The following is a 27,534-nucleotide window of genomic DNA, read 5'->3' on the forward strand; positions in this document are numbered from 1 at the left end:
GTATTTTGATATCGTTAGAGCATTGTTTAATCTCCCACAAATATCACAATTTTCTACCCCAGTACTATACAGAACAGCAAGGGAAGAGAGGGTGAAGACCCTCCTGACAGGGCTGGAAAACTACTAAGAACTTTTCACCGGTCAAGCATGTCGGACTCTTAGATATGAAAATTGTTCCGATTTGTTTTGATAAATCCCAAAGAAGGCACCCGATTATTATCATTTCAAAGATGGCTACGTTTCGAACACATACGTGAAACTAATTCAAAACGGTTCCCTTTACCAACAAAGTGAAACAACATATACTTAATAGAGGGCTTCTCACCCTCACAAAATGCAAATATATGAAACTAATAAATGGCGTTAACTTTTTGTTTATTGTACTCTAAAAAAACAAAAACAGAATATATAAATCGGTTTCTGTGCTTTTATTAAACGGTTCGTTTCAAAGACATTGTTGTCCTAAGTAATCCTATCCAATTCAGTTACGCAAAACGATCTAATTCCCACATTTTGATGCCCCCACACCATTAATCGCCCATTTTCGCATTCTGGGAATCTCCCAGGTTACTTTTTCACCAGAGTCAAGACCCTCAAAAAGTTAAAAAGTCGAGGCCTAATAATGGGACGAAATGGAACACAATCCACAGCAAATTCGGGAAGACAGAGTAAACCAATTGAATTATCTTTCCCATACAATGGCTTTCAAGGTGTACGTTGATTGATCAAAGGTTGCCAAAATACATACCCAAGGCGTCCATTATTTGTTTATTTGTTCTTTTGGTTTTGAATCAGATTCCCCGTGTTAACTTCTAATTACCTGTGGTTTAGAGGCGATGAGAACACGCAAAAAAGCGGGAAGAGCTTGACAATATTCCAGCAGTGTTCAGCAGCTCTACTATACAAGACAATGGCTGGAACAAAGGTGTACAGTTGCTGGGAAACTGAAAAGGCAATTCACCCCCTAGATTACACTAATTCGTTTGATCTTGACCGCATCTCAGTTTCTTTTTTTATGTGATCTAACATTATAGGTGGCCTTATATGGGCGTACATGTCGGAGTGCCTATCCGAGATTGCCTATTCGAGATTGCACAGGGGATATAGGACAACCTGTAAATGTTAAAAATTTATATACTTAATATTTCAAAGTTAATCTATTAATGCCATAACCTCATATTAACTTTACGAGATGCAATACAAAGGGGCGGGCATGCGTGATGCGTGGGAGGATGGCGTCAAGAAACAATACATTTAACCATGGGAGAAATGGTAAAATTGCGATGGCCAAGGACCGCTGTTAGAAGTGCCCCAGCACTGTCCAATACAATCTGGCACAGCAGAAAATTCAAAAGTTTCATCTATGCATGTACATTTTACGCTATTTTACGTGCAGTCAGTGATCAAAGACCACACGAGAATTCAAGAAAGGCCCTGTAATCGCTTAACAACACTATTAACGTTTATTCATGGACGCCTTTTTGGCAAGCACCTGCTTACGTGAACACGCGAATTCAAATTGTGAATGTAGTGAAATAATTGTTTTCTACTTCGAGCCCATATTTTTCCTCTTCAAAGGACGAAAAGTGCTACTTTGTTATGTTATTGATCATGGCGACCACACATTAGGTGTAAAGCGGCACGCGGATCAGGAAAGCGGCCACCGTGGCATTCAACAGTTGAAGTGACGCAAATGGCCGGTTTTCTGTTATTTCGACTTTAAGAGAAAAGCACAAATCACATGCCTACAGCAAACAGTAGTTTACCGACGAAATATATACTTGTTCTACCGGTCATAGTCGCGAAGTACTGGCGGGCTATACGTTTTCTTCAGCATCTAATGCCGCTCTGAATCCAAGTTTGTGTTTTCAAAACAAATATCTTTATTTTGATCAGCAGATAATTTGTTTTTGAGTTAGTGACAGTCCAATCTCGTGGCCTTGCATAGCTTAAGGAGGTTTACGTGGGTTAAACAAGATACCACCCTCCATTTAACAGCAAGAATAACTGTTAACCGTGACCGGTAGCTGCTAGAACATTGCTCTATCAAACGAGCACGGTCACAATTTTTTTGATTATAAACTTCGTTATTGCGCATCCTCCCATAATATCAGACAGCAAGTGGTTGTTCATGTATCTGTTAATAAATTAGAATCTCTCCCAGCTCGGAGCAAAAAAGTGAATTTTCGTACTGTTCGCAGTAAACAAAGCCGTTCCAACCTGTGGTTTTAAAGCCTGCCAATGACAATTGCCTCTGCTACATCCCCGGTTTTCATTTCCTTCTGTTCCTTAGTCTTTGGCGGCAGCATCAGCAATGCGTTTGCACTGCACATACTCAGTAACCGACTGCTGATCTGGCTCCCCGTGCTGCTGGCCCAGGGTACCGGGTCGTCTTCACGCCAAGACAGCACGACTCGGTGGTACTCAGGGCGAGAATCTAACTGAATATCCGACGAGATCTGAAATAAAACCCAAAATTATAAATAGAATTAAATGTTCGTATTGAGATACGCAAAGAGAATTCAACAAAGGCAGAATATTTTGCCTTGAAGAAACTCATCAGCAGTCATGATACTCTCAGCGGAAAGGAAGAAAAAACGAACGTGCTTCATCGAAAAAAAACATAAAAATAAAAAGCCCCCACTATATGCAATCATAAAATATTTGGTATTTCATTTTCTATCGGAAGTCCCTGTGTCCCTGTGGGTTCGGAAGCTCCTGGAGGTCGGTGTAGGAGTCAGATGGGATGGCCAGTGCAGGGTAGGTGCTCCGTTTGCCTGTCGACTACATGGCGCCGGAATGCAGTTTTCATCTTTCTTTTTTCTACTTTATTCTTTTGTGTGTATGAGGAGGGTTGTGGAAGAGAACCTTTTTTGCACAAGACGGCAAAACTACAAGTGCGTCTTAGGGGCCATTCAGAATGAGAAGAGTCGAGTGCTAGCTGGTCCAGGGCCTAAATACAGCGGACCTACATGAAAGGAAGACCGCTTAACCCTGTAATGATCTCCCCACCTCTTTCACGCCTCCTCATGCGTCGTCCCTGCAGGGGCGGAGAGTTCATTACAAGATTAAGCGACCTTCCTTTCATGTAGGTCCGCCATATTTAGGCCGTGGATCAGCTAGCACTCGGCTCTTCTCATTCTGAATGGCCCCTTACACGTGGATGCTGTTTTTTCTCCAAAGAAGTGCTAGCCTTGGAGGCTAATACAAAACCCGTAAATTGTATTTAAAGATAACGACAATGACAAAGAAGTTATTCCATTATACCAAAACAGACAATGTACTAATTTGTTGCACATACTTACAAATACGAAATGCTTTTCCTCTTAAATTAAACTTCTCTCATATTAAGCCCACGACGTTTTCAGCAAAGCCTTTTGCATCATTAGAAACAACCAACATCATCGAACATAAATATATCATCTAGTAAAAAAACTCTTCTGTTATAGGTAAAATAACAGTTTGGTTAAAACATGGTTTAGATTGATTTAAACGATTTTACAAACCAAGCATTTATTTGGAAATTTCTCTATGCTGATTTATACCAATCCACACCTCTAAGCTCATGACTACACAGCATATTTGGTGCGGTGCTGAAGATACGTTAAGATAAGTCACAAGCTGCATGCAACTACCGACCAGCTTAAGATACACAAAATTCTTGACTCGGTCAAAAAGTGTAAATCATTTAAAGCGTCTATCGTTTAAAATCGCCAATGGTTTGTTTATCCAAACAAACAGCGGTGGCTACTGAAGCCGAGGAAAGCAGTGGGAGCTTGTTATATGGTGATTTATGGGGCAAAAAAATGGCCCACAACTAATTACACATGTTTTCATTAACTAAATAATGGCAGCCGTTTCGAAAGTAGTGAATAACCACCCCAAATATTATAATGACATTCTTATCGACAGTAGCGGTTTTATAAACAGCTATCATTCTATGCTATTTCTCATGCCTGTTTAACAAAACCTGCGTTGTTTAGATGCGTTTTCTATTGGCATCAAACGTTGGTCACAAGTGGCGTGCTTTTTCTGCGTCTATGGCTTACATATATATTTACATATTGGAAGTGGTTACAACATAAAAGGAAATGGATTGGAAGTGGCTACAATGTAAGTGGCATCGTCGTAAACAGCTGATCTGAAATACATTTGTAATAAAGACGAGCGGCCAACAGGTCAAACTGACCTTCTTCTTCATCGTAAACAGCTGGTCAATTTTCAACTAACCTACACTAATTACCTTTCAAACGCATTACTTGTTTCTTACAAGAAGAAATCGTTTAAAATAGGTCAAATTTACACGTTAGACCAAAGAAGAAATATTTTAAACATACACATACCAAACAAATGTTACTTTCACACATATTTTATAAAAAATCCAAAGGCAGTTCCCGCCCCATAGCAAGGGGGTCAATTGCAATTCCTCATGTTTAAAAGTAAACCCGTCAACTTAAATGGTGTGAAGAACACCATAAAATCCGATTTCTATTTTTTATCAAAAGGTATCAAATTTACGGCAGCGGTACACAGGAAGATGTGGCAAGAAAACAAGGTTGCCTTTTTGAGGACTATCGGAGTAAATGCGTTCAAAGCATAAATAAATAACCCCAAGTCTGTCCAGTGAATGATTTGGGACAGGTGAACCTGGATTGGCAAGATTGGATCTCAAGTTTTTAAAAAAATTAAATAACCTGCACGTTTAATTTAAACAGTCATGCGCACGTGGCCAACTATCAACTTGAAATCACGTTGGCTGTTATCAGCAGTTGTATAATTTTGTTCTTTTTATATCATTGTCTCCCTTTTTCAGGACGTCTCTTTTTTCTAATGACATTTTTTTTCGTAAGCTTCGACCACCAGCACCTGTGAGGTTTTACAAAGATCATTCTATATCAAACATTTTTATGGCTGTTAGGAGTAGAACAAAGATATCGTTTTGAGTTAGTTTGTGCATCGTACTGAATTGGATGAAAGAGTTTTACAATATCGTTTCAGATGTAAGAGGCATTTAGACTAGACACCAATTATGTTTTATGCCTGCTCTTATCTAAAACAATGAGCTCAAAGCAACCATTAGTTCATTAGCGTTAAAATATTGAAACGAACATGACAAAAACGGCTTCCTAATATTTTCTGCAATGTGTCAGTTTGCTTTGAATTTGCCAGTAATAATTTATGAAAAGCATAATGGTGAATCATGGAATCAGTGGTAAAACACTCGGGCATGTTGTTTCAGAAGACAATGCTTCATTAAGTAAACATGATCTAATTCCATAAACTGCTTTTCAAACGTTCTTAATAAAGTTTCTAATTCAAGCAATACTTATATCTGAAAATAGTTTCTATTGCGTCATTTAGTTCATCGGATGGATATTTTACGATAAAACATATCCAAGTTGTGTATAATAATGGCAACATAATAACTATCGATCCATTAAGCTGCTTAGTAAAATTGAACAGGAGACTTTCAATTATTTGCTGATGAACTTCCTTGTTCCGTATTGCCTTACCTTAGACTAACAAACAAATGTCAGCATTTCCAGAATTCAATATCAATACAAATTTTTAGATTTGTAAAATAAAGCAGAGAGCCAGTCAAGTAACCTACCGTTGAACTTCCTGGTCCATAATGTACTTTATTTGTACAAATACACAAACGGCAGAATTGTGAGTCATGTAAATGCACAGCATTAGAAGATTCAAGTAAAATCGGTTTATTTAATATAGAGATTGTAATGAGTTACCATTATAGCTTCTTCAAAACATCAGTCAATTAATGATTTTTTTCCTGGTTTACCAGAGACTACACTGGCTTTCATTAATGTGTGCAGTAGGCCTATTCTTGCAATTAGATAATAGGCTAAGAAGTAATTGGTTATGGATGAAACCTGTTAGGAATGTTTAAGCTGCACATGTAATGCAACCCATTGCTGACACTCCAGGGTAGAAACCCCCTATATTGATGAAACTTGCTTCTCATATCTTGATGTTGTAGAACCCTCCTATATGATCCTAAAGATTTTTACACAAAGTATAGATTTCAGTGCAAGTTAATCCCCTCCCCCCAAAGAAAGACATTGACACTACAGATTGCAAAAAAGAAAAAAGTCAGATACATGAAAATTATCTAATGGTGAATTAACCCTTTGTCTTTATGAACTATTGAAATGAACATTACAGTTGCACAATCATTTTAAGCATATAACACAGGCATTTGTCATCCAAACTGTTTCAAGGATTCATGGTGCCATGCCTAGTTTTATCTGTAGCACAAATTAGGCATGGTTTGTATCAGACATCTTGATTTACTGCCCGTTTGTTCTACAGAAAAAGGTTCACTCCATGATAATATTAATGACCACCGACAGAAAAATGTAATCTTCATTGACAGAACATTTATGACCTGTTAATGAATAATATAAAACAAAACTGAAAATGATACACGAGTCAATGAAAATGTAATATATCACTGCCTACTTAATGGAACATCGATTAATTTTGTAATGTCATCCAAAATTACAAAGAAAAAAAAAATTCTGACAAAACAAATATGATTTTTTCAAATATCACAAAAAGAAAAAATAATTTAAAAAAGAATAAAAATAAATTTTCACTAAATAAAATTTTGAAATGTCTGTTTTTTGGGTCAAACATGGTATTATCACTTTAAATGTCTCTAAATGCTGTAGGTATCAAGTTGCCATTAGTGTCAATCAGGTTGGGTGAACTATGAAATATTGCATACACTGGGAATGTTTACTCCAAAGAATGCAAATTGCCATTTGGGCCTATTACTGTCGGAAGAAGCTAATAGTTCACATTCACTTATCAGAATTAATGTGTCACAAAGTTATAACAGGAACACTATAAGGGAGAAGTAATAAAATGTGTGGCGTAATGAAAACTTGCTTTGCATTCCATTTCATGTTGCTGTAGATATCTTTTTTGAATATGAAAAACATATAAAACCATTGTGCTTATTGCTGTTAAAATGTTCCATAGTATTAATCAAATATTAAGTTAAGTAACTAAAAGATATACTGATCATTAAAGTAACTTTACCTACAGGAGAAACAAAATTGTGTGTATGTCTGTGAGTATGTGAGGGGAGAGGGAAGGGAAGAAAACATTGAGAAACAATAAAAGCCCAGTTTTAAAACACACTTGAAACAAAAAACTAACCTTAGCTTTAATAACTGTTCTCCTTGGGTTTGGATAGCCACTCATCTTGTTCAGGGCAGGAATCACATACAGGTTACAGGTAACTATGGCACTTACTGGGTTTCCAGGGAGACCAAAAAATAACTTTTTGGTATCATCTATAGTAACTGTGGCAAATGTTGTTGGTTTTCTGAAATCAGACAAAATGGTACAATATCTGAGGATTACCATATGACATTGTAGGTAACTATTAAAACTATCTGACAAAACTTCTCTTGGAGCAAAAATTGTTCAAATATTTTGTTGTCTCTCAAGTTTTCTGAGGATATTTTCCTATGGTGTGAATCTCTATTTTATTATTATGAAAAATGCCAAAATATATCTAATTTTTTTTACCACTTAATGTTATAATTTTAGCTTATAAGGATGAATATGATATATGATACAAATGAACATTTCCCTTTCACTTAGAACCTGAAAACTTATGTGAACACAATGTACTTGTGATGTCTTAAATGTGTTACTGGTACTTATATTTGCATGATTTTAATGTCTATCCATCATTTTGTGAGTTTTTCTGGCTGCATATCTGTTGGTTTTTCTGTCTGTAAACTTTTATCAGACTGTGAACTTTGTGAACCTAACATATTTTTGTGGCTTATCAGAAATTACAATTAATCACACTATGTGACAAGGGCATTGAGCTGTTCTGTTTGGTAAGACTAGGGGAATGACTGCTGAAACCATTTTCAATCAAAAATTACCAAACTTTGGCAGTGTTCAAGGTAACCAAAGCCTACAAAAAAGATGACCTAAACAGGAAAATGAAAATCTAGATTTAAATGTTTAATAAGTGTTTCTAGAGAAGGATATTCATAATCATTAAAATTCATAGGGTATATTTTCAGAGGTACCCCCCTAAAGTAAAAAAAAAACCTAGACGTAGCATCTGTTTGATTTGACAAATTTAATATTTTGGTACTGTGACCATGGTATTAGACATGAACACAGTGAAGCAGTCAGCAACAGACATAATAGAGGTAGGTGGAAACAGGTCACCAAGAACAGGGACAGGGATGCACTGTACATACATTACATGTACATTTGGGTGGCAATTTGTCTATCATTTTTTTTTCAAAGCCAAAATGTTTTAAAAAGCACTTATAATATCAAAATACCTGCCAGGAAAAGAAAAGTGTCTAAAGGGATCATTTTTGATCCTGGTATGACAACAGAAATTTTACTGCATCATGTAGCAACATGTTTACAGATCATCACTTTACAGTTGGTGTAATTCCAAACTATATATATATATATATATATATATAACTATATATGTATATATATCCTGAAAATGTTTTAAGACCATATTTTCCTCATATGACATAAGTCTACCTTTTTTTTTTTTGGTACTTTCACTGTTTAATTTAATTTAATCATATGGATGAGTTCTAAAAACTGGATTTCTGTTTCAATAGTACAGGAGTAAATGTTTGTAACCTTTTATCTGCACATATGTTCAACACTAGAACAATCCATTTTTCATCTCAGTCTGATATTTGTCAAAATATGTCAAGACTATTGATTCAGTAACATAATGCTAACAAGCAAAAATAGTAAACAAGCCCCCCCAAGGAAGGAAGGCGAAACTATATTTCTGGGAAAAAGCAGCAATAAATGGAATAATGTTCAACTTATTTACATCAAGGGAGTCATCTGAGGTGTACGCATGTTGTGAGCATTGACATTGTAACTCTAGGAGCTCTGTAGTTTGTTTTTGGACAGCAAATTCCAAAGAAACGGAATGGGCATGCACGTACCTATAGAACTACCAAACGTGGCACTATTATACAACTTAATATTTTGTTAATCCATCAATTGAAATTATAATGTAGACAAAATCAGCAATTTATCATATTTCAATCCAAACTTAATAAAGATTTACAAAGAAAACCTGATAAAGTAGCTTTGAAAATAATAACTTAATCACACTTACCCAGGCTTCATGAAAACTCTTCCAAAATGCATATGTGCTTGCAAATCAACATGGAGGACTTGCTTCAAAAGGTCCTTAAAATAATAAAATGACATCTACTCAGATAGCATAAAAAGACACCATCAAGCATATATTGAAAAACGTGTGTGTATGTGTGTGTGTGTGTGTGTGTATCAAGCACATAGTGTAAAGACCAATCAGATCTAGAGGTGCAGGGCCCATAACAGTTGAACCTTCATCTAAGGATGTGGTCATGTAAACAGGGGTGCTCTTCTTTATTACAAAGGTTCACAATTGTGAAAGTCAGCTATTCTAAAGATCCAATTCTCTGAAGGTTCAGTATTGGGAAAGTCTGCTATTATAAAATTTGGTTCATTCTTCCGAAATACACATACAAAGCTCATAATTCATCATATATGCCATGTTTATAACATGATTATTGGGCATTAGAAATTATAGATGTACCATAGACTTGTGGGACTATGCCCTAGGTATCCAAAATTTTCAGTCAAACTGCCACCACTGAGCATATGGTTCAAAGTACACCTCCCCAAACCCTTTTTTCACTCTCTGCACCTCCATGTAATGTTAAATAAAGCTTTGATAACTGCCATATGTACTATTTCCCCGTTTCACACCATTTAACAGCCGGTATTTTCTCATGGGACAAACCTTCTCCCCCATGGACACTCCACCACTGGTTACTATCACATCCGTCCGTCTTAAAGCATTTTTCAGGTGCTCAAGGAGGGACTCTGGTCTGAAAAAAAAATTGTTCAACAATGTGCAAACCTGGGTGTAAATTATTTGACAGATTTGAACAACAGACTGGAACTCTTACAGGAAACCTACCTGTACAACACTGTAAAACACATGTTTTGTAAGTCTATTGGCCTTACATTACTTTTCTTTATTGCTAAAACTAGTTCTCCTTTTAAGAGAAAAATATTAAGTGAAGATATTCCATGAAGATTGATACTACATTGTATCTATCTTGGGTAATAGTTCAATACATGCTTGGTTTTCTTTTTAAGTTTAAGATGGGAAAGAGATGACAATGATAAAATCAAAGAATGAAATCACTGCAAAATGAAGATAAAAAATAGACTACAGGTGAATGCAAAAATATGAAAAATCTTTGATTAAAAAGAAGTTTAAACCTCTTAAACAAATTTAATCAGTACTTTTTGATTACCAAGTGTTTTTAAAAGAGCTGCTTTTCCTTCCATTTGTGTATTTAGTGTAAGAACATGTAGTTAATATCACCTGACAAGGGTGTGTGTAATAGTAAGAAAAAGGGGTTAAGACTGCTCACTTTTCAGACAGCATCTAATTAACTATTGCAGGAAATACCACTTCAATAATAAACACAATTTTAACATGCTTCACTGCCAAACATGAGCAATTTACAAATGATTTGTGAAAATTTACAAACAGCATTTAAATATTTCAAGATCTTAGATCAGGAACAATTCATATGAAAAAATGACATCAAAAGTAATCTTAATAAATTTTGGAAAGTATATAGTCCATGTTTTAACACACCTCTACCAAGATATTAAGAAAAATCTAACCATGTGCATTTCAAACCATTTAAATCTGGTGAACCAAACACATGTAAATTCACTTCACTATTCAAGGCAAGAAAAAAAGGAACTGTCTGCACTTATTTCCTGTCCTGTGGTTTCTTTTTTTACTTTAAATATAGCATCAAGGTATCTAAAAATATATGTATCGCCGATCCTTGGCTTAAATTTCTCTTCTCATCTGTAAAGGACATAAAAGTACAGCAGTTCTTTGTAATAAGATTTCAAGACACCTCCTCTGATAGTCTGCTTTCCCTATGTGGTCTTCTACTTAATATCTTGTGTTTGGGCATACACACTATTTCCACATACAAAGAATTTCAAGGGAGCAGTGTAATGTCTTCTCCTGGCAAAATGATAATTGACATATTCTTCCATTCAAATATGCTGCCTGTGAGTTATTACTTTCACACCAGGTAACCTTCAGTGTTTAAAATTTTGCTAGTCAAGGGCAATGACACCATAAGAGGTTAGAATATTTTTAAAAAGGTGCTTTAAAGCAAAAAACAACTGATACTGTAGACCACAAGCAATAACAATAAACATATTAGATGTTAACGTAATAATTGAAAGGTCATATTCAAGTGTTTTCAAATTCATGAAAATTTCATAATAAAAATATTTTAAAAAAAAAACACTTAAAAGACCAATTGGCATGTATTTTGAAAAACTACAAGTCTTTTAGGAAATTTGACAGTTGAAATGTATACACCAATGCTTTATTTTGTCAAATATAAGGTTCTATTCTTTTTTCCTGATCAATTAATTTTGAGTTGAATGAATCAATCACTGACAGAAGGCTGAAACTGGCAACATAGATAACTTTTTGGTTTAAAGACATCTGTGTGGGAGAATTGAAATCATTCCAAGCTTTTAATGATGTGCTGGACTTTTTTTGTCAAGAATTCAAGTCTGAGTAAATGCATTTATCAGCAATTTATCATGATTTATTTGAACACTTTATTTATTTTTTTTTTTCATAACGTGCAGCTTTCTTTATCAAAATGAATGAATTTTGTAAAATAGTCCTACTTTCATTAGAAATATGTGATTTCAAAATGAATAATGTGAATAATAATTTCAGATGGAAACATATTTCCTGATTTCTTAATATGATAATGTTTTGCAGTATTATTCCCAAATCTACCAGCACTACATTTCCTTATAAGGCACTTTAACATTCTTTCCACACTGAAAAATTATTAACCACGCATTACCACATACAGCATCTTTATTCAAAGGCATTTCAAAATTGAGTGGAATTGAAACACTATTGACACTCAAGCACGTTTAAAAAACACGTGGCTGTGTTCATTTAAAGAAAAAGACACATATATCATCACATCACAGTTTGTGGTTGTTCATTGCAGCTTTATGCCTGTGATTAGGTGATGAGTACTTTTATGATGTAGCAAAAAGCTGTTGAATGAAATATAGACAGGGACAGTGTTAGTCAGTTATTTAGTCATTCAGCATGTATGCTTTATGATTTTTAAAACATTTGAAGTATGCAATGAAATAAGCCATAAAGAAAACAGGGGACAATAAACTAAGAGAATGTACAAATCAAGGATGACTCCAACCACAATGCTGTTTGAATCACACAGTCTGCTGGCCCCCATTTGAAGCTCAGTAGTATTATTAAAATTTGAAATCACTGAGAAGTTTAAATCAGCCTAATAAAATTTCATCAAAAAATATGGATTTAGTATTAGCTTTAGTATTATAACATAATCTTTTTTTCAAACAAGCCTAATGAGGACAATAGAAGGAGAAATTTGATATTTACCATGCTTTTACCCTAAAAATTTAATAAAGTTTTACAAGCATCACTACATGTTGGGCTACTGTAATTAAACTGCAATCCTCCCCAATAATTACAACACATTATTTGGGAAGCTCAACAGCTACCAAAGTAAACAGAAAACCATGCTACACCATCCAATGCAACAAGGTTCCAGCCTGGTCACACCACACTCAGCTTCTCCACACCAAATATTTTTGTTTTCACGAACTTGACCTGTCATCTTGATTCCCGTCTCATCTTGTTTCTATCTAAGATCAAAAATGACAATCTCTGAACTGATAAGTAGCTGACACCATGATGAATTTTGTTTAATAGTGTGGCTACAGGGGCGGATCCAGAGATATTTTCTGAAAGTCTTCCAAATTATCTATGTTGATCCATCCTCCATTGTTGACCATCTTCCGACAGAAAATATTAGATGCCCGACAATGAAAATCTGACCGTCTTTCGGAAGACCCAGAAGACGGCCTAAATCCGCCCCTGGGCTAGTTGAAGTCTTCTATTAATTTTAAGAAATCCAATGAACAATAATATTTTGATCAAATATGCCAAGCAAAAAGGGTCCACTTTGACATTTCTGTTGGCCATTGTAAGAATTAGTGCTCATGCTGATATATGTAGTCCTATGATATCATCCATGATACAAAGTCCTTTCATGAAGAGTTTTAACTTAAATATTTATAACTTTTTTGTTTCACTTACATAAAAAAATCCCAATGCAACTAAAAACTGAAACTGGAAACACTGACATATAATATGTATATTAACACCTCAGCAAAGGTGCCAATTTTTGATTTACTTTGGGATGAGCCTAAAACAACTCGAAAAACCTGAATAAAATCCTGGCCAAGTAAATTGGGTAGAGTGATGTAGCCAAGTGTGGTGTGGCAAGGTTGATACTTGCAACTGGGTTATGTGGCATGGTTTTCTGGTGAGATTGTGATTTCTGGGCAGTTGATGAGTTCCATGGTAAGGTGTCGTAACTGAGGAGGCCTGGACTGGAATTTGACTCAAATGCGTCTTTTCAGGCAAAATAAATCAAGATCAACAAGGAAACTCTAATGCAAACTTCAGACTTAAAAAAACTCTCTCCGTCCCCTCAAAGCAGTAAGAAAACAGTTTTCATGATACATAACATCTTACTTCATGATATTATGCTAGTATGACAATTATTTGTAGTCTATTACTAGTATTTTTTCTGGATATCAGACAATTCAAAAATTGAAAAGATAAATTCCTTCCTGATTATGGGCTGTTATCTGGTTCAGTGGTACAAGTACGAAATAGCCTGGAACTTACTTAAAAACTTCTTCCTGATTATGGGCATTGCACCGAAATAACTGGTTCCAGCATATCAGCTTCTAGTTATTTGAACAAACACATATTATGCTCAATTGAGCATTTTAAATCTCAAACGTAAATTTTTTGTCAAGACTCATGCCAGCATATTAAGCTAAATGCAATTTGGCCACTGAATACATTGTAACTAAAGCTAATTTAAGAGTACAATTTGATTTTGTGGAATATCAAATTTAATATTGGTTTGCTTAAACAGATGAAAAAAAATATATATATATTTGTATTACAGCTATAGTACCATGAGTGTAAAATCTCTACTACACTTGTCATGATATATTTCACTTCAAACTTTGGCTTAAAATTTCTGCAATCAATAAATCAATAAATAATAAGCCTGATGGAAACTACTATGTTTTTAAACTTACCTGGAAAACAAAGCTCTGATGATTTTCTGTCTTTTTTATTTTTTTTTCTTTTAAATGTGTTAACAGTGCATTCAGCTTGTCAATCCTTTGATTAATAATGGATTGGTATGGCATTCAAACATCCCTTAACACCTTTACCCACCCACCTTGTTGGTATTTTTACTTGCCGAAACAGTTAATGGTCACATTATTTGACTAAAACAGAAGTCTAGCTACTATTTATTATGCATCCATTAGTCATTTCCCCACTGTTGCAACCAAAAGATAGAAAGGCTTAGAAAGCAACTGTGCTGCTCTATTACCACTTTCCACACCACATCAATGGCAATATTACATATGTGGGTTGAAATAACATGTTTTCTGACAAATATGTATCTATTGATTGATTTAAAAAAATGAAGAAAACATTATTAGATTGGTCTTTCATGTTTGTCATTTCAGTTGGAACATTGTAAAATTAACTGTTTTATTTAATATCCTTTGCCACTCCCAAATCCTCCCACACTAAGTTTTAATCTATTCTACGCAATAAGTTACATAAAAAATGAACAGGAACTTAATTACACAACAAACAGGAAGAAAATGTACATTGCTGTGAGCATGTGTGCAGTGTCAATTTTGATTAAATTATTAAAAAAACATACATGATTTATAACCTATCCAGTTCCACTCCTAGATACCACTGTCTCCACTGGATTAAATCAACAGGTTAATACACAGGTCACAATGAAAAACTCCTACGACAACAAACATTGCACTTTTAATTTGCAATTCTGTTTCAGTACATAGTTGTAAATAACATTTTAGTCACCTGTCTTTTGCCACTCCTAGATCTACCGTTGGGAAGCCATGTTCCTTCAGAGCTGCCAGCAAAGTTGTCCTGTTGCTGTCCCTGATGTGCCCTGGTCTCAGTTTTGCCTCTGGCTCGACAAGCTATTATAAAAGAGCAATGAGTCTAAAAGTTAAAGCGCTCCTTTCCCTGTGGTTGCATCTTGTTGTAAACAGTATGCAAAATCTTTGGCATTCTTCCATGTATCCAAAACTTGTTCAAACTAATGTAATGGTGAAAATTATATTTAAGTGGCTCTAAAATTTTTGGTTGCTTACATAGAAAGAGTAAAGTGCAATGTAATGTGTGTCACTCTTTTCTTGTTTTTGCCCCTCCGTTCCACAAATTTTTGGTGAAAACTGATGCAAGCTGACATATTTTGAAGAATATAAAACATGCCTCTGTGGATTGTATCTTTTCTCCCTTTTTTGTAAGGAGGGCACAGTTTTGTCTGAAAAAAGGGTAGGGCAGGGAGCAAAATCTGCCATATATATAAAAGGGGTGGGGCAGGGAGCAAAATCTGCCACATGTATAATATGTATAATAAGAACAGTTGGCAATCTCAAAACTCTACATAAGGAAACTTAACCAGTTGAACAGACTATATGTTATCATGTACAACATATTGGCAAGTATAATCTGTGAACTAAAGGGCACTTGTTCTCCTCTCACCAGAAGATGGATATATTCTACAAGTCACTGCATATATGTGAGTAAACACCTGTATGTCATGTAATACCTACTCCTATGTAATCAACTAACAACTAAACATACATTCCACCAGGTTCTGCGTAATTCAACCATACATGTAACCTCAACAAAGAACCTGAGGAAACTGATAGCCTCCCCCCACCTCATTACCTGAGTCAGGGAAAATGTTGCTATATGATTCATTTGTCTATGATTTATTTACCGTCGATTGCACAACTCAACACCAGTTGTTCACCTGCACTAATCAAGATGATTTCTTGCATTTTGCAGATGACGAAACACCAGGATACTCATTTGCGACCTCCTCTTACGCTGAACATATCAAGCTACAAGACCATTGAATTTTTTTTCTGAATTAGCACCTTGGTAAAATACATGTATCTTAAAATGATAAAAGGTGACAAGTTCAAATTCAAGGTCAGTGTTGTTCTATATATATATGTATGCTATAGTAGTATAAACAGGTATACCACACCTGCCACTGACACAAACAAGACACATCATATCCAGACACCTGTAAGCTGAGTCAATCAGACCAGCACTCATCCACAAATAATAATCATAGCCTATCTATAGCACATACAATACATCTGTAGAAAATGTACCTGAATCAGTAACAGTGATTGCAAATGTTGTGTTAGTTGTGATAGGTGAGACAAAAGAGTTTCTTTAATATATAAGAGCATAGTAATAAAAATAAAACTGCAATTAATAAATCTATTAATATCTAATATTAATCATAACAGATAGAATAAAATCATGAACACATCAATTAAAAACAGAAAATGGAAAACTACCTCATTGCCTGTGGAGAGAACCCCAACTACAGGAAACTTATGGCACATCAACTTCACTACTCCAACTGTTGCTGCTAGTCCCAGTTCTGAAGGACCAAGTCGGATACCTTTGGCAAGAATCTTTTCACCACCTTTTATGTCAAAGCCCACAGGTCTGAAAAAATAAATAAATAAAAATAACCAAAAAAAAAAATAATAATAATTAATTGGCCATTCAAGTAAAATGTAAAACACAGATTTTTTGATAAATATTGTAGTAAAATTACTTTACTTGCCAAAAAAAAAAAAAAAAAAAAAAAAAAAAAAAAAAAAAAAAAAAAACTCTATTATAATATCATATGTACATCTGGAATCAGTGGTGCTTCAAAGGCCTATTCATTTATTTTTCATTACTAAAACGTATTATTCTATTCTACAATATCCACCTGATATCTTGTCCTATGACAGGTGCCTGAAGGATACTGATTTCTAGTTCAGTTCTGCCCTCGTCTGCGTCTTTAAGAAGTTTGGTGTCTTCTACCTGCACCACGGCATCGGCACCCTTGGGGATAGGGGCACCTGTGCTGATACGGATACAGTAGCCTGGGATAACTTCTCCTTTTGGCTGTAATTTGATAATAAGATCAACTTGATTAATGAAAACACTTTCAGGAAACTGATGTAAGGACCTGAGTAATTAGTTTTTTTCAACCCGTCAATTTTTTTTTCATTTCCATTTCTTTCACACTGCACTATATACAGCTGCGTACGGTCTGGCTGAGCATTCACTGTCAAATGACAGAAATTGCAATGAAAAATAAAGCAATGTTTTGGGGTACAGTGGGGGGGTGGGGGGATAATTTTTTATCAAGTAATATAATTAGACTCCAATAGGAGATGGAGCTGTGACAACCTATCAGCCCCTGGTGTGTGGAAAGGTTGGGTAGTGCAGTCTGGTTAACTATCAGTTTATTTCTCAAGCTACTGGCAAAAGAATTTCTACATTTCTACTGGCACTACATAGCTGGTGAAAATTTACGACAAGTTTCATACAGCATTATTAAAAAAATAACCTTTTCCCCTTATCTTAGTATCCTCAATAAATAGCAGTAGTTATGTACTGTGAATAATGAAAACTTCATTCATAACCTCCAGACAAACACTCACACAATAACTATAATGATGATTCAATCAAATAACTATCATCCAGACTAAATGAACAGGAAGGTAAGTAATATATACACCTTTTTTTAGATGCCTGGCAGGTCCATGATGTATGACATGTCCTTCTGTTGTCAGGATAGTTGAAATTAAAGACATAAAGCAGTCAACCAACCCTCCCCCCCTCAAAAAAAAAAAAAAAAAAGGTTTATAAAAGCTAAATAATGAGACAGACATGCAAGCCCAAAGAATTTGTTATAAACAAACCTTTTCACAGATGTTTTTCCTAAATACTGTATGAGTCTTTTGCAAACACTACCCATGTGCGCATACGTATTATCAGTATTCAATAATACCAGTGGTCCACTGTAATGCAATACTCTATACACATGTTAAAAGTTATGGACCAGGATACAGAATTTATGGAATAATTTTTACATCATATTTCTCTACAGAATAATGAAATTATGTGTTAATACAATGTAGTTTGTAATCCAATTATAACATTAAATTTTTTCTCATCCTCATTTCTGTATGGTTTATAAATCAAATCAGTTTGTGATGAAACTGCCATTTACTTATTCATTAATTATTTATTTATTTATTTTTTTTTTTTGTGTGTGTGTGGCTAACTAAATATTTCTGTTCTTCCACTTTTACAAGCTTTGTCTATAAGAGTGCTTCAACAATTATGACATTTATACAACTTTTTTGTATCTAAAGTCATCACACTTTACAGAATAAAACACATTTCTTCTGCATGCTCAGCAATACTAGACATACTTGGACTGTATAAGTCCTCTCCATGCTGCCAAGGACAACACTCCTTTCATCATGGATCACACCATAGGTATGACAGAAATGTTTATAAATTCTTCCAGTATTTCAACCTGCAGGATTCTGTAAATTCTTTATAAACAAACAAGTCCAAGTCGAACTCACCACAGAACCAGCTGTGGAATCCCCCAGGACGATTCTATCACCCGCTCCATCAGCAGCTGAAAACAGTGGATAGTATTACTAGCTTGAGGTACACATAAACATGTCTATTATCATATTTGTGATAAAATCATATCTCTCACACACGCAATCAATTAGAAACCAACTGTAGTTTTCTTTTGATTTTCTTAAATAGGTACAGGGCATGTGCATATATTAATTCAATAGACAACGGTGCACAAAAAATGTGGAAAAGAAATATTTAAGAGATTGTGATTGCACAAATTAATATAATATTATCTTCAGATACAGAACAGTGAACAGAATGGCAAGAAAAATGTCAAGGAAAAAAATGCGAGTGGAAGAAAGTGGAATTTGACGACTCTTACCCACTACAGCATAGCCATCTTTGATAGAGGCTGGGAATGGGGGCAGAGGATCCTTGGCATATACGTCTTCAGCAAGGATCCTTCCCAAAGCCTCTGAAAATAGGATTTTTAGATTTAAAACTTGAATGTGTACTTCACACGTTCAATTTCAGTCTCTCTCACACACACATTCACTACTAGTATGTTGTGCTTACAATTACTTAAACAAATAAATACAGTTAAAACCAATAGATAAATTCAAAATTAAATTAATGGTACAGGTTTACACGTTAGCACCGCATTCCTCATTTCTCAGTATAAAACATTTATATGATAAAGCATGACTTACCTTTATAAAACACTTTCTCTACCCCTAGTACTGGGGCCTCGCTAAGGACCATGTCCACAGCTTCTTCTACTGTAATCAGAGGGAACGGGGACTCTCTCGCACGCAGGGCCACTTTAGTGTCATCAACTGAACCTGTTGGAAAAAAGAACCTTTATTTAATTTTTGAAGGCCAAACATATTACTATTCTAATAATAGCAAATTTAAGGCCAAATTTTCAGAAGAATTGTTGCTAAAACAAATATCTGCTGAAATATAACTTTTAATGTTTATTTGAATTACATCTACAATTACAAGATTTAATCAAAACAAATTGAGGCAATGCTGGTGAACATATCAAACAACCAAAAGTATTAAATTTTATAAAATTAAATCTAGTTAATCACATTTGTATATGCAAAATATGCAAAAGTTGGGCTGGCCCTAGATAATGCTTCTTTCAGCCAAATACCTCTTTGTAATTTTTGCCAAATCAAAATCTCAAACAGAATAGAGGATAAAATTGACAAAAAAAAAAAAAGAAAAAAAAAATCATAATTCCATCACCAAATTATAATATGCATGCAGAAATGTACATGCATGTGTAGCACTTGGCTAAATTTTATTATCCTAAACTGCAAACCTCAAGGTTTGGTAGCAACAATAATCTTTCGTCAAGGTTTTACGTGTATAAGACCAACTTATGTTACATTAAAGAATAAAAAAATATTACAATTAAACACTTACTTTGGTGTCCTAAGTGATGATGCTCCCCCTGGTGGTGATGTTGGGTATGTGAAACAGGAGCAGCAGACTGTTGAACAAACATTTTAGTTGAAAGTTCAATTGAAATTTTGGTCAAATTAAGGCAATATGATGTTCACTTATTATAAAGTTAAAACAATGCTTAAGTAGATGTGGAATTGTTTGCAACAGTATGAATAAGTGATTTCCCTGTCATTCTTATATTATTCCTTTTTTAAATCTGTCTATTGCTCTTAAATTTTTTATATATTTTAATAAGATTGAGTTTTTAGTAGTGTTAATTTTTTATGGTTTTGGAGAGTGTTTTAGATATAAATATTGTAGTTATTTTAATGATTTAGTTATCCATTGCAGGGCGCCTTGAGGAAGCATGTAAGGCACCATATAAGAAACTTATCATTATTTATGAGTGCATGAATTGAGAGGAGTCACCGAGGCTAGTTTGCTGTCAAAATTTGTTATCATACACAAAACAACAGAATCAAATAGATGTAGGTTGAAAATGTCATTTTATTGACATTTGCACTTTTACAACATATAACATTCAATCATGTTGATCTTCAACATGTAATTAGGAGTGAAGCAGTATACAATGGTAAAGAAAACAAATCATCATTTGCCAAAACTCAGTTCCACGCCTGCTAATCCCCTTATGTCAAAAATATCAGGCATGCAAAATGTCTAAGTAAATATACCCCTTTAGTACAGTTACAAAGCCTTAGCAAGTGATTTACACAAAGACAGGAATGTCATCAAAGAGTTCACTTTGGTCATTTATTTTTTGCAATTTTTAAACCAATTGATGTTACCTGAAATCCAAAAGAACGATACATAATCGATTAAAAACAAACATTCCAAATCTTACAATATTAGTGTTACTACTAAAACTGGGAATGTGCATGCAAAGATTTTACTACAAAATGAACTTCTTATTTTGAGGATCTAATCAGTGTACAATGTTAACAAATGACAAAAGTCAGTCAGTAAAAATCATGATGTACACCATCACCCCATCTCAGACCTATGAAGAATGTACACAGGCAGTCTAGGTAAAGTTAACAAGGAATCTTAGCCAACTAACTCCCATGTCATAAGCTTTTTAGTTCTTATATAACCCCATGTTTTGGTCTTAGAACTGAACTCAAAGGCTAAATACGTAATTGTCTGTATACTATTTTTGCTCACTGTGATAACATCAGTGGTGGTATGTAAACCAAACCACGTAAGGCTGCCATTGCAAAATAAAAATTTTCATCACTGACCAACTACCTTCAACAAATTTAGCCAAATCTGGTTTGCTAAGATTTTTCTCAACTATCTACTTTACTTTATTAGTACAAACAAGCACCACACATTAAATTTGAATTTATGGAATATTAATGTTTCATTGAAACACATGAACAGAGTTCACAATAGATAAAAATTATAGACAAATAATACAGCTACAATGTACATTAGATATCAACAAAGCATCTTGTCAACACCATACAGTATTTTTTGCCTTTGCACATTCAATAGACTTCAAATAGAGTGATGTATATGGTCACAAGTGTGTCTTTGAAAAGTTATCTAATCTAGACTTAAATAATGTTCTCTTAATTGCAAACAAAAATCACTTTTCACAAGTACATGTAAATATGTGGATGTTCATAAATCAAGGTTGTTACTGAGTCTGATATGCTGCTGACAACAAGGCTCCTACATTGCTCAGCGCTGGTGACTGAGACCCATAGAGACCCATGGTGCCTGGTTGAGGATCCTGTTGTGTCTGTACAATCACCTCAGACTGGGCCACAGGCTCCAAGGTATTCCTTATCACCCGGATTGTCTGTCCGTTATGAATGAACTCCTGTATGACACTCCCCTCCGTGGTCCCATACACCACACTAGGTTCAGAGGTGTGGATGTCACTCTGGCCACCTATAACCACCTCCCTGGCTACCTGCGTATTGCTGGCTGAACACATCACAGCATTTCCATACTGACCTACCACAGCCACTGGTACTAAGTTACTGGTGTCTTGATATTGAACTGTTTCTGTGCAACCAGGTTGGTTGTTTTCCAGCTGTAAGAGAGTCTGGGTTGCTGTAGGAACTCCACCACTTTCATGGCCTGAAATGCCACTGCTTGTTGCCTGTGTGTTACAACTGTAGTTATGGATGGAAGAATTTACATCCTCAGTCTTACGGATTTTTGAAGCATAGTCATAATCTTTTGCCCTCCTTCGTCTTCTCAAACTGGTAACAAAGCATTCCACCTTGTGTTTGCTTGGAATATCAGCATGGCCTTTCTTTTGTACCAGTATCTTATGGACTTGTGATGGGGAGGAGACTTGATCTGAGAACGTCATAAGAACATCTCGGATGTCTTCATCATAATGTCCTCCTGATGTAGGTGGGGGAATCCACTCCACTTTGTCATCGACATGTCTCCCTGAAATGCGTATCACCCACATGGACAAGTTGCTCAGGTAGATCTTTAAGTTAAGCAGGAGCGAGCAGTTGTGGCGGTCTTGTTTGTGTCTTGGGCCACTGCAACCTAGAGAAAAAAAATCACAAAAAATAAGAGAAATTAAGAAAAATATCCCATTTAATTGCTTTTTGTGTATAAGATAAATTTAGTTAGATACAAAAATGATAGAAATGTCTTAAATCTACTTACATCATCTACAAATTATTTAACAGTCTATTTTCAAAACAAATCAGGCTAAAATCAGCTGAAACTTTAAGTGTAAGTATTACCAAAAATCTATGCAGTTGATAATGTTTTCTGGCATTAAACAAATAACAAAATCCATAGCCAGCCCAAAAGTGGGATCAAGCACATGTTCATTAGCTTGTGGCCTTTCACGTACCATCCACACATTTTCCATATCCACCACACTGCCTCTTGCAGTTGCCCACACCAGAACACCACAGGTACCAGTTCACAGCATACTCATCTCTGATTGCCTTCTTTTGTATGGCCTCTATCTTCAGCAACCCCTCTGCCGTAGGGGTGAAGTAGTCATCCAGTCTATTCCGCTCATGCACCCTGCTTCCTCTCTTCCAACTCCCTGTATCTACGGCATTCTCCTGTCTTTGTAAATGGAGCAGGCTTCGTTTGACATGTCTCTTTCCTCTGACAAGATGGGTGTCTTTTAACACTTCATGTGTGGAGAGAAAATTCTTAAGTTCCACACCTACAGGGACTTCTATTATTTCTGCACCTTCGAGCAACTTTTTGTTTCTCTTAGCTTTTAAAATGTCTGCATTTCCAGAACCACCTGCTTTAGGTGAACCAGATTTACTATTTTCCCCATCTTCTTCAAAGTCATAAACATCAGTCTGTGCACTGCTGGTTTCATCATTATCTGCTGTCTCTTGAAAAGATGCCCTCTGTTTGACCTTTTTCTTTAAACTAAGCCTCGTGCTCTTTCTAGACGGGGGACTGATCTCTGATGAAACATTCAAGTCACTGTTCTGATCAAGATGAGATTTCTGCTGATCCTTATCATGCAAAGCAACCACAGGGTTACTGTCACTACCACTTTGTGCACCTTCCTTACTTTTAGGGTTTTTCCCACTTGGATATTGTGGTACAACAGTAATCTCACCATCTGAAGTCATGTTTGTCAGATAAACAATTGTTTGTTGCTGTCTTGTAAGTCTCTGTGGAATCACTGAAGCCGAAGCAACTTGCTCATCTGTAGTTTTAGGTAGCTGTTTCTCTTGTAACTGTGTCTGTTGGTTCCTTGAAGATCTTAATGTTGCCTTTCTGTTCTTGACAGGTGGTTCCTGAGTAGAAAGCAGAACTTGCATTGGCTGGTAGCACATTCACAGGTAAGTTGAATAGCGTCTTGTGGTCTACACATGCACAGACTAACCCACGTGTTACGTTCTCTTGGTTACCCATTAACAGACTAGTTGGTGTTGTTTTTTTGTAGTTAATGGGGTAAGTTTTTTTTTTAATTTCTATGTTTCCAAATGCATTAAAAATCACTTAATATGTTGTTTCTTTGATGTAATGTAAAAGGGGGCGGGTTTATATCTTTTTGCATTAATTGTTGTTCTTATTCCTTGTCTATGAATTATCAATTTAATAGCTGGATTAGGATAAAATCTTTTTTGTTTGACAGTTATCATAAACCTATTCATCTGAAATTACTAACATTTGGTTAACATACAATGTATCATCAACAACATCAGCCTCCCCATTTTTTCCAAAAGAATATAGATTAAAACTTCATTTGAGAATTCCAAATGTGTGTATGCAGGCAATGCTGTTTTGATGTTGTACATATATATTTTTTGGCTGAACACTAATGAATTGTTGCAACATGAAGTAGTAGACACATCTTTGTAAAAAGCAATTTGGGCAACATATCCTTGCATTGATTAGGATTTTTGAAAATAGTGATCAGTAAACAAAAATTTCACCCAATTAAAAATAATTGAATTAGATAGTAGTCTACATTGAACTTATCCGATTTTTATAAATTATGCTTATAAAATTGTCTTACTGGGGTTGTCTCTGCCTGCAGATGGGTGTGTGTTGTGACCACATTCTCCTTATTTCCTTGGAGCAAGTCCACAGCATGGGGAATGGCAGGTGTTACAAACTCCAGACATTCCTAGAGAAGACAGTGTTAGCATAACAAACACTTCTGAATTATTGTACACACAGCATTTTAATGCTCCTCTATAGAAATTCATGACAATAAGGCTACTGGTCTTTAATTGTTTAGCTAAAAAGAATCAACTGAAACATACCAAGGATCTAAAAACAGCTGAGTTTTAAGTTACCTGAGAACCTTTTTTACTTCCAGGTAAATTAATAATCAAGGTGCTTCCTCTTGTTCCACAAACAAGCCTGAAAGTAAAGCAATAAATCAAATACCATCTCATAAAGATAGAGTCCTGTCTCCATGCACAACTCATTTTATCATCAGTGGCAAGTTAAACAATCATTAAAACAATATCTGTACTTAGGGTGCATTCCCAGAGATTTAGGGTGCATTCCCATAGATTTTAGATCGATCTATCCCCGTGGGGAGTCTCACTAGATCACTGTCAGATAATCCGGCTTAAATGTCCGTCCCGCCTACTACAAGCTGTAAGGGGGTAATTAACTTCCGTGCCCGCTCGACTGACAGCTATTTAGCGTGAATCCCCAGGGAATTAGGTCGATCTAAATTGGATCGATCTAATCTCTGGGAATGGGGTCTTAGATCGACCTAACTCCCTGGGGGTTCACGCTAAATTGCAGTCAGTCGAGCGCGCACCATAGTTAATTGCCCTCTTACAGCTTTTAGTAGGCGGGACAGACGCTTAAGCCGGCTAAGCTGACAGTAATCTAGTGAGACTCCCCACAGGGATAGATTGATCTAAAATCTATGGAAATGGGGTCTTAGTGTCTGAGCTTTTAATTAAATGCTATGTCCCTAAATTGTTCATGTTATAGGTGTATCACATACATCTTACTGTCAGTAATATGATATATGCACAAGTGCAGGGCACAAGTGGATGCCACATATACCTTGTTGACAAGTATCACATCTCTGAGTTATACCATGGCAGATATTGAGAACAAAAGACCCAGATAAGCAGTATCTCTCATTGATGTGCAACATACATGTACTGTATGTGCAATACATCATGCTTGGGGTTTTTGGGGTCTGATATCTGCAATATGGTATAATAATATTTCCCTTGTTAATTCTAACCCACCTTGATAACATAGCTAAGGGAGTGACATCCAAGGAGGCTTTAATCATGGCTATGGTCATCCCTGGTGCTTCCTTGTGCAGAATGCTCTTTGTAGCCTGTGATGAAAAATAATGTTCATAATAAATCAACAACAACAACTGAATAGTAAAACAAGAAAAACATATTTAAACAGCAGCTGTAACCTACCTCCTTCTAGATGTGCTTTTGTTAATTAAACAGGAGGGAAAAGATTCGTATTAATGTTATCATATCTAACTAGCAAAATGTGCAGCTAATGAACATTATTTCTAGGCAAGAATATCTGACTTGCTACCAGTATTCATACACAATGTAATTCTTCCATAATCAAGCAGTGTTCTCCAAGACCATAGGCCAGAAGACTGTTACCTCTGGTGTAACATCCCTGGGAGCAAACCCTGTCCCCCCAGTGGTCAGGATAAGGTCAAGCTTTAGGGCATCACTCCATATTGTCAGCTTTTCCTAAAGGGAAAGTTAACATTTAGATTTTGATGGATTAATTACCGAATTTCTTCACTGCAAGATTGCATTTCTTATATTAAAATGTCACATCCATACATGTCACTGGGTGTTTAAATTTACATTTAAAGGATAACAACTGTTCATTCTGGCCAAAAATGGAATTTTTGTGGGGTAAAGGTCAATTTACCCATACTTAACAGTGGTAAATGAATCCATTCCAACATTCAAAGTTAGTTCCTGGGTTTTTTTTTTAAGTTTGTTTTTTAAGGGATTACTACAAAGGGTAGCCATCTATAGAAGTCACATGGCTCAATGGCAAGCAGATTCCAGAATAATTGCAATAACCACTGTTGTGGTGGTAAAAAACAATTTATTATATTTCTGAGTTGTTTACAATGTATTTATTGGGAAATATGGATCTCATATGAAGTTGTTATCCCTTTAAAAAATCAACCATTACTCCACTAGCTCTGACAATGAAATATCAATTACATAAGTAGGATTAAGGGTTTTAAAAAATAGTAACTGGTATATTACTAGGTGTTGTATCCATCTGCAATCTTCTCTAAATCTTATATTCATTTTTTACCTTTATCTGCTCAATATCATCTGGCACACAGGACTGAACAACCACCTTGCCAGGGATACTGAAATGAAGATAAAGAAATATAAATAACAACCTGCATGTTACTTAAGGGACTGTTCAGAATGTTTTGTGTTGACCTATTCAATGCACATTAACTCTACAGGGACTCTCCCTGAATGCAATCAGATTAACAGACTAAGAGGCCTCCTTTTGAGCCGCGTGAGAGGCGGAGAGACCATAACAGGATTAAGCGGTCTTTCTTTTATGTAGGGTCTGCCATATTTGAGCCTTGGACCAGTTGATACTCGGATCTTCTATTCTGAATGGCCCCTAAGATCCACAAGGACTTAGACTTAATGCTTACTGTTATCATTATACTAAAATATGCATTTGCAATTCATTTGTTGTTGTTGATTTACTTAATAAACATAAACCCCAATTTACCATTACATCTACAACTAGTTCAAGTAAAGTATACATGGACTGTGTGTAAACTTTTCAATCTTTCACCTTAACTTACATTTTCTTGTCTTCAATAAGAATCTTTAAATTTGCTGAACTTTTATCTTCTGCTTTGCCTTCAAAACAGGAGTCGCTGGCTGTAAGAT

The 27,534-nt window shown here is 35.4% G+C and overlaps 1 protein-coding gene and 1 long non-coding RNA gene across 3 annotated transcripts in view; one reads left to right on the forward strand and one right to left on the reverse strand.

Moving 5' to 3' along the window:
• Positions 1–413: 413 nt before the first annotated feature.
• The window catches only part of LOC106165239 (gephyrin), a 29,236-nt gene continuing 2,115 nt past the window's right edge, over positions 414–27,534 (reverse strand). Inside the window, exons 2-18 of one of the 2 annotated variants that reach the window (XM_013543378.2) lie at positions 27,447–27,525; positions 26,930–26,987; positions 26,248–26,340; positions 25,861–25,955; positions 24,937–25,003; positions 24,654–24,764; positions 20,135–20,201; positions 19,411–19,542; positions 19,083–19,175; positions 18,697–18,752; positions 17,040–17,218; positions 16,615–16,768; positions 15,089–15,210; positions 9,833–9,920; positions 9,161–9,234; positions 7,186–7,354; positions 414–2,459 (exon numbers count right to left, since the gene is read on the reverse strand). In XM_013543378.2, coding sequence (XP_013398832.2) covers positions 2,229–2,459; positions 7,186–7,354; positions 9,161–9,234; positions 9,833–9,920; positions 15,089–15,210; positions 16,615–16,768; positions 17,040–17,218; positions 18,697–18,752; positions 19,083–19,175; positions 19,411–19,542; positions 20,135–20,201; positions 24,654–24,764; positions 24,937–25,003; positions 25,861–25,955; positions 26,248–26,340; positions 26,930–26,987; positions 27,447–27,525 — 1,868 coding nt within the window. In that variant the 3' untranslated portion in view covers positions 414–2,228. Of the gene's footprint in view, positions 2,460–7,185; positions 7,355–9,160; positions 9,235–9,832; positions 9,921–15,088; positions 15,211–16,614; positions 16,769–17,039; positions 17,219–18,696; positions 18,753–19,082; positions 19,176–19,410; positions 19,543–20,134; positions 20,202–20,644; positions 22,691–23,006; positions 23,929–24,653; positions 24,765–24,936; positions 25,004–25,860; positions 25,956–26,247; positions 26,341–26,929; positions 26,988–27,446; positions 27,526–27,534 lie in introns of those variants that run through there. The other variant, XM_013543367.3, reaches the window with a different exon arrangement.
• Positions 15,502–24,336, forward strand: LOC147763363 (uncharacterized). Its single transcript, XR_015333226.1, has 3 exons — positions 15,502–15,815; positions 16,088–16,234; positions 23,922–24,336. It is a non-coding gene; the product is annotated as an uncharacterized LOC147763363 (long non-coding RNA).

Source organism: Lingula anatina, chromosome 2 (genome assembly GCF_051362555.1).
Source record: "Lingula anatina isolate TDL-2025a chromosome 2, LinAna3.0, whole genome shotgun sequence".
Taxonomy (NCBI): domain Eukaryota; kingdom Metazoa; phylum Brachiopoda; class Lingulata; order Lingulida; family Lingulidae; genus Lingula; species Lingula anatina.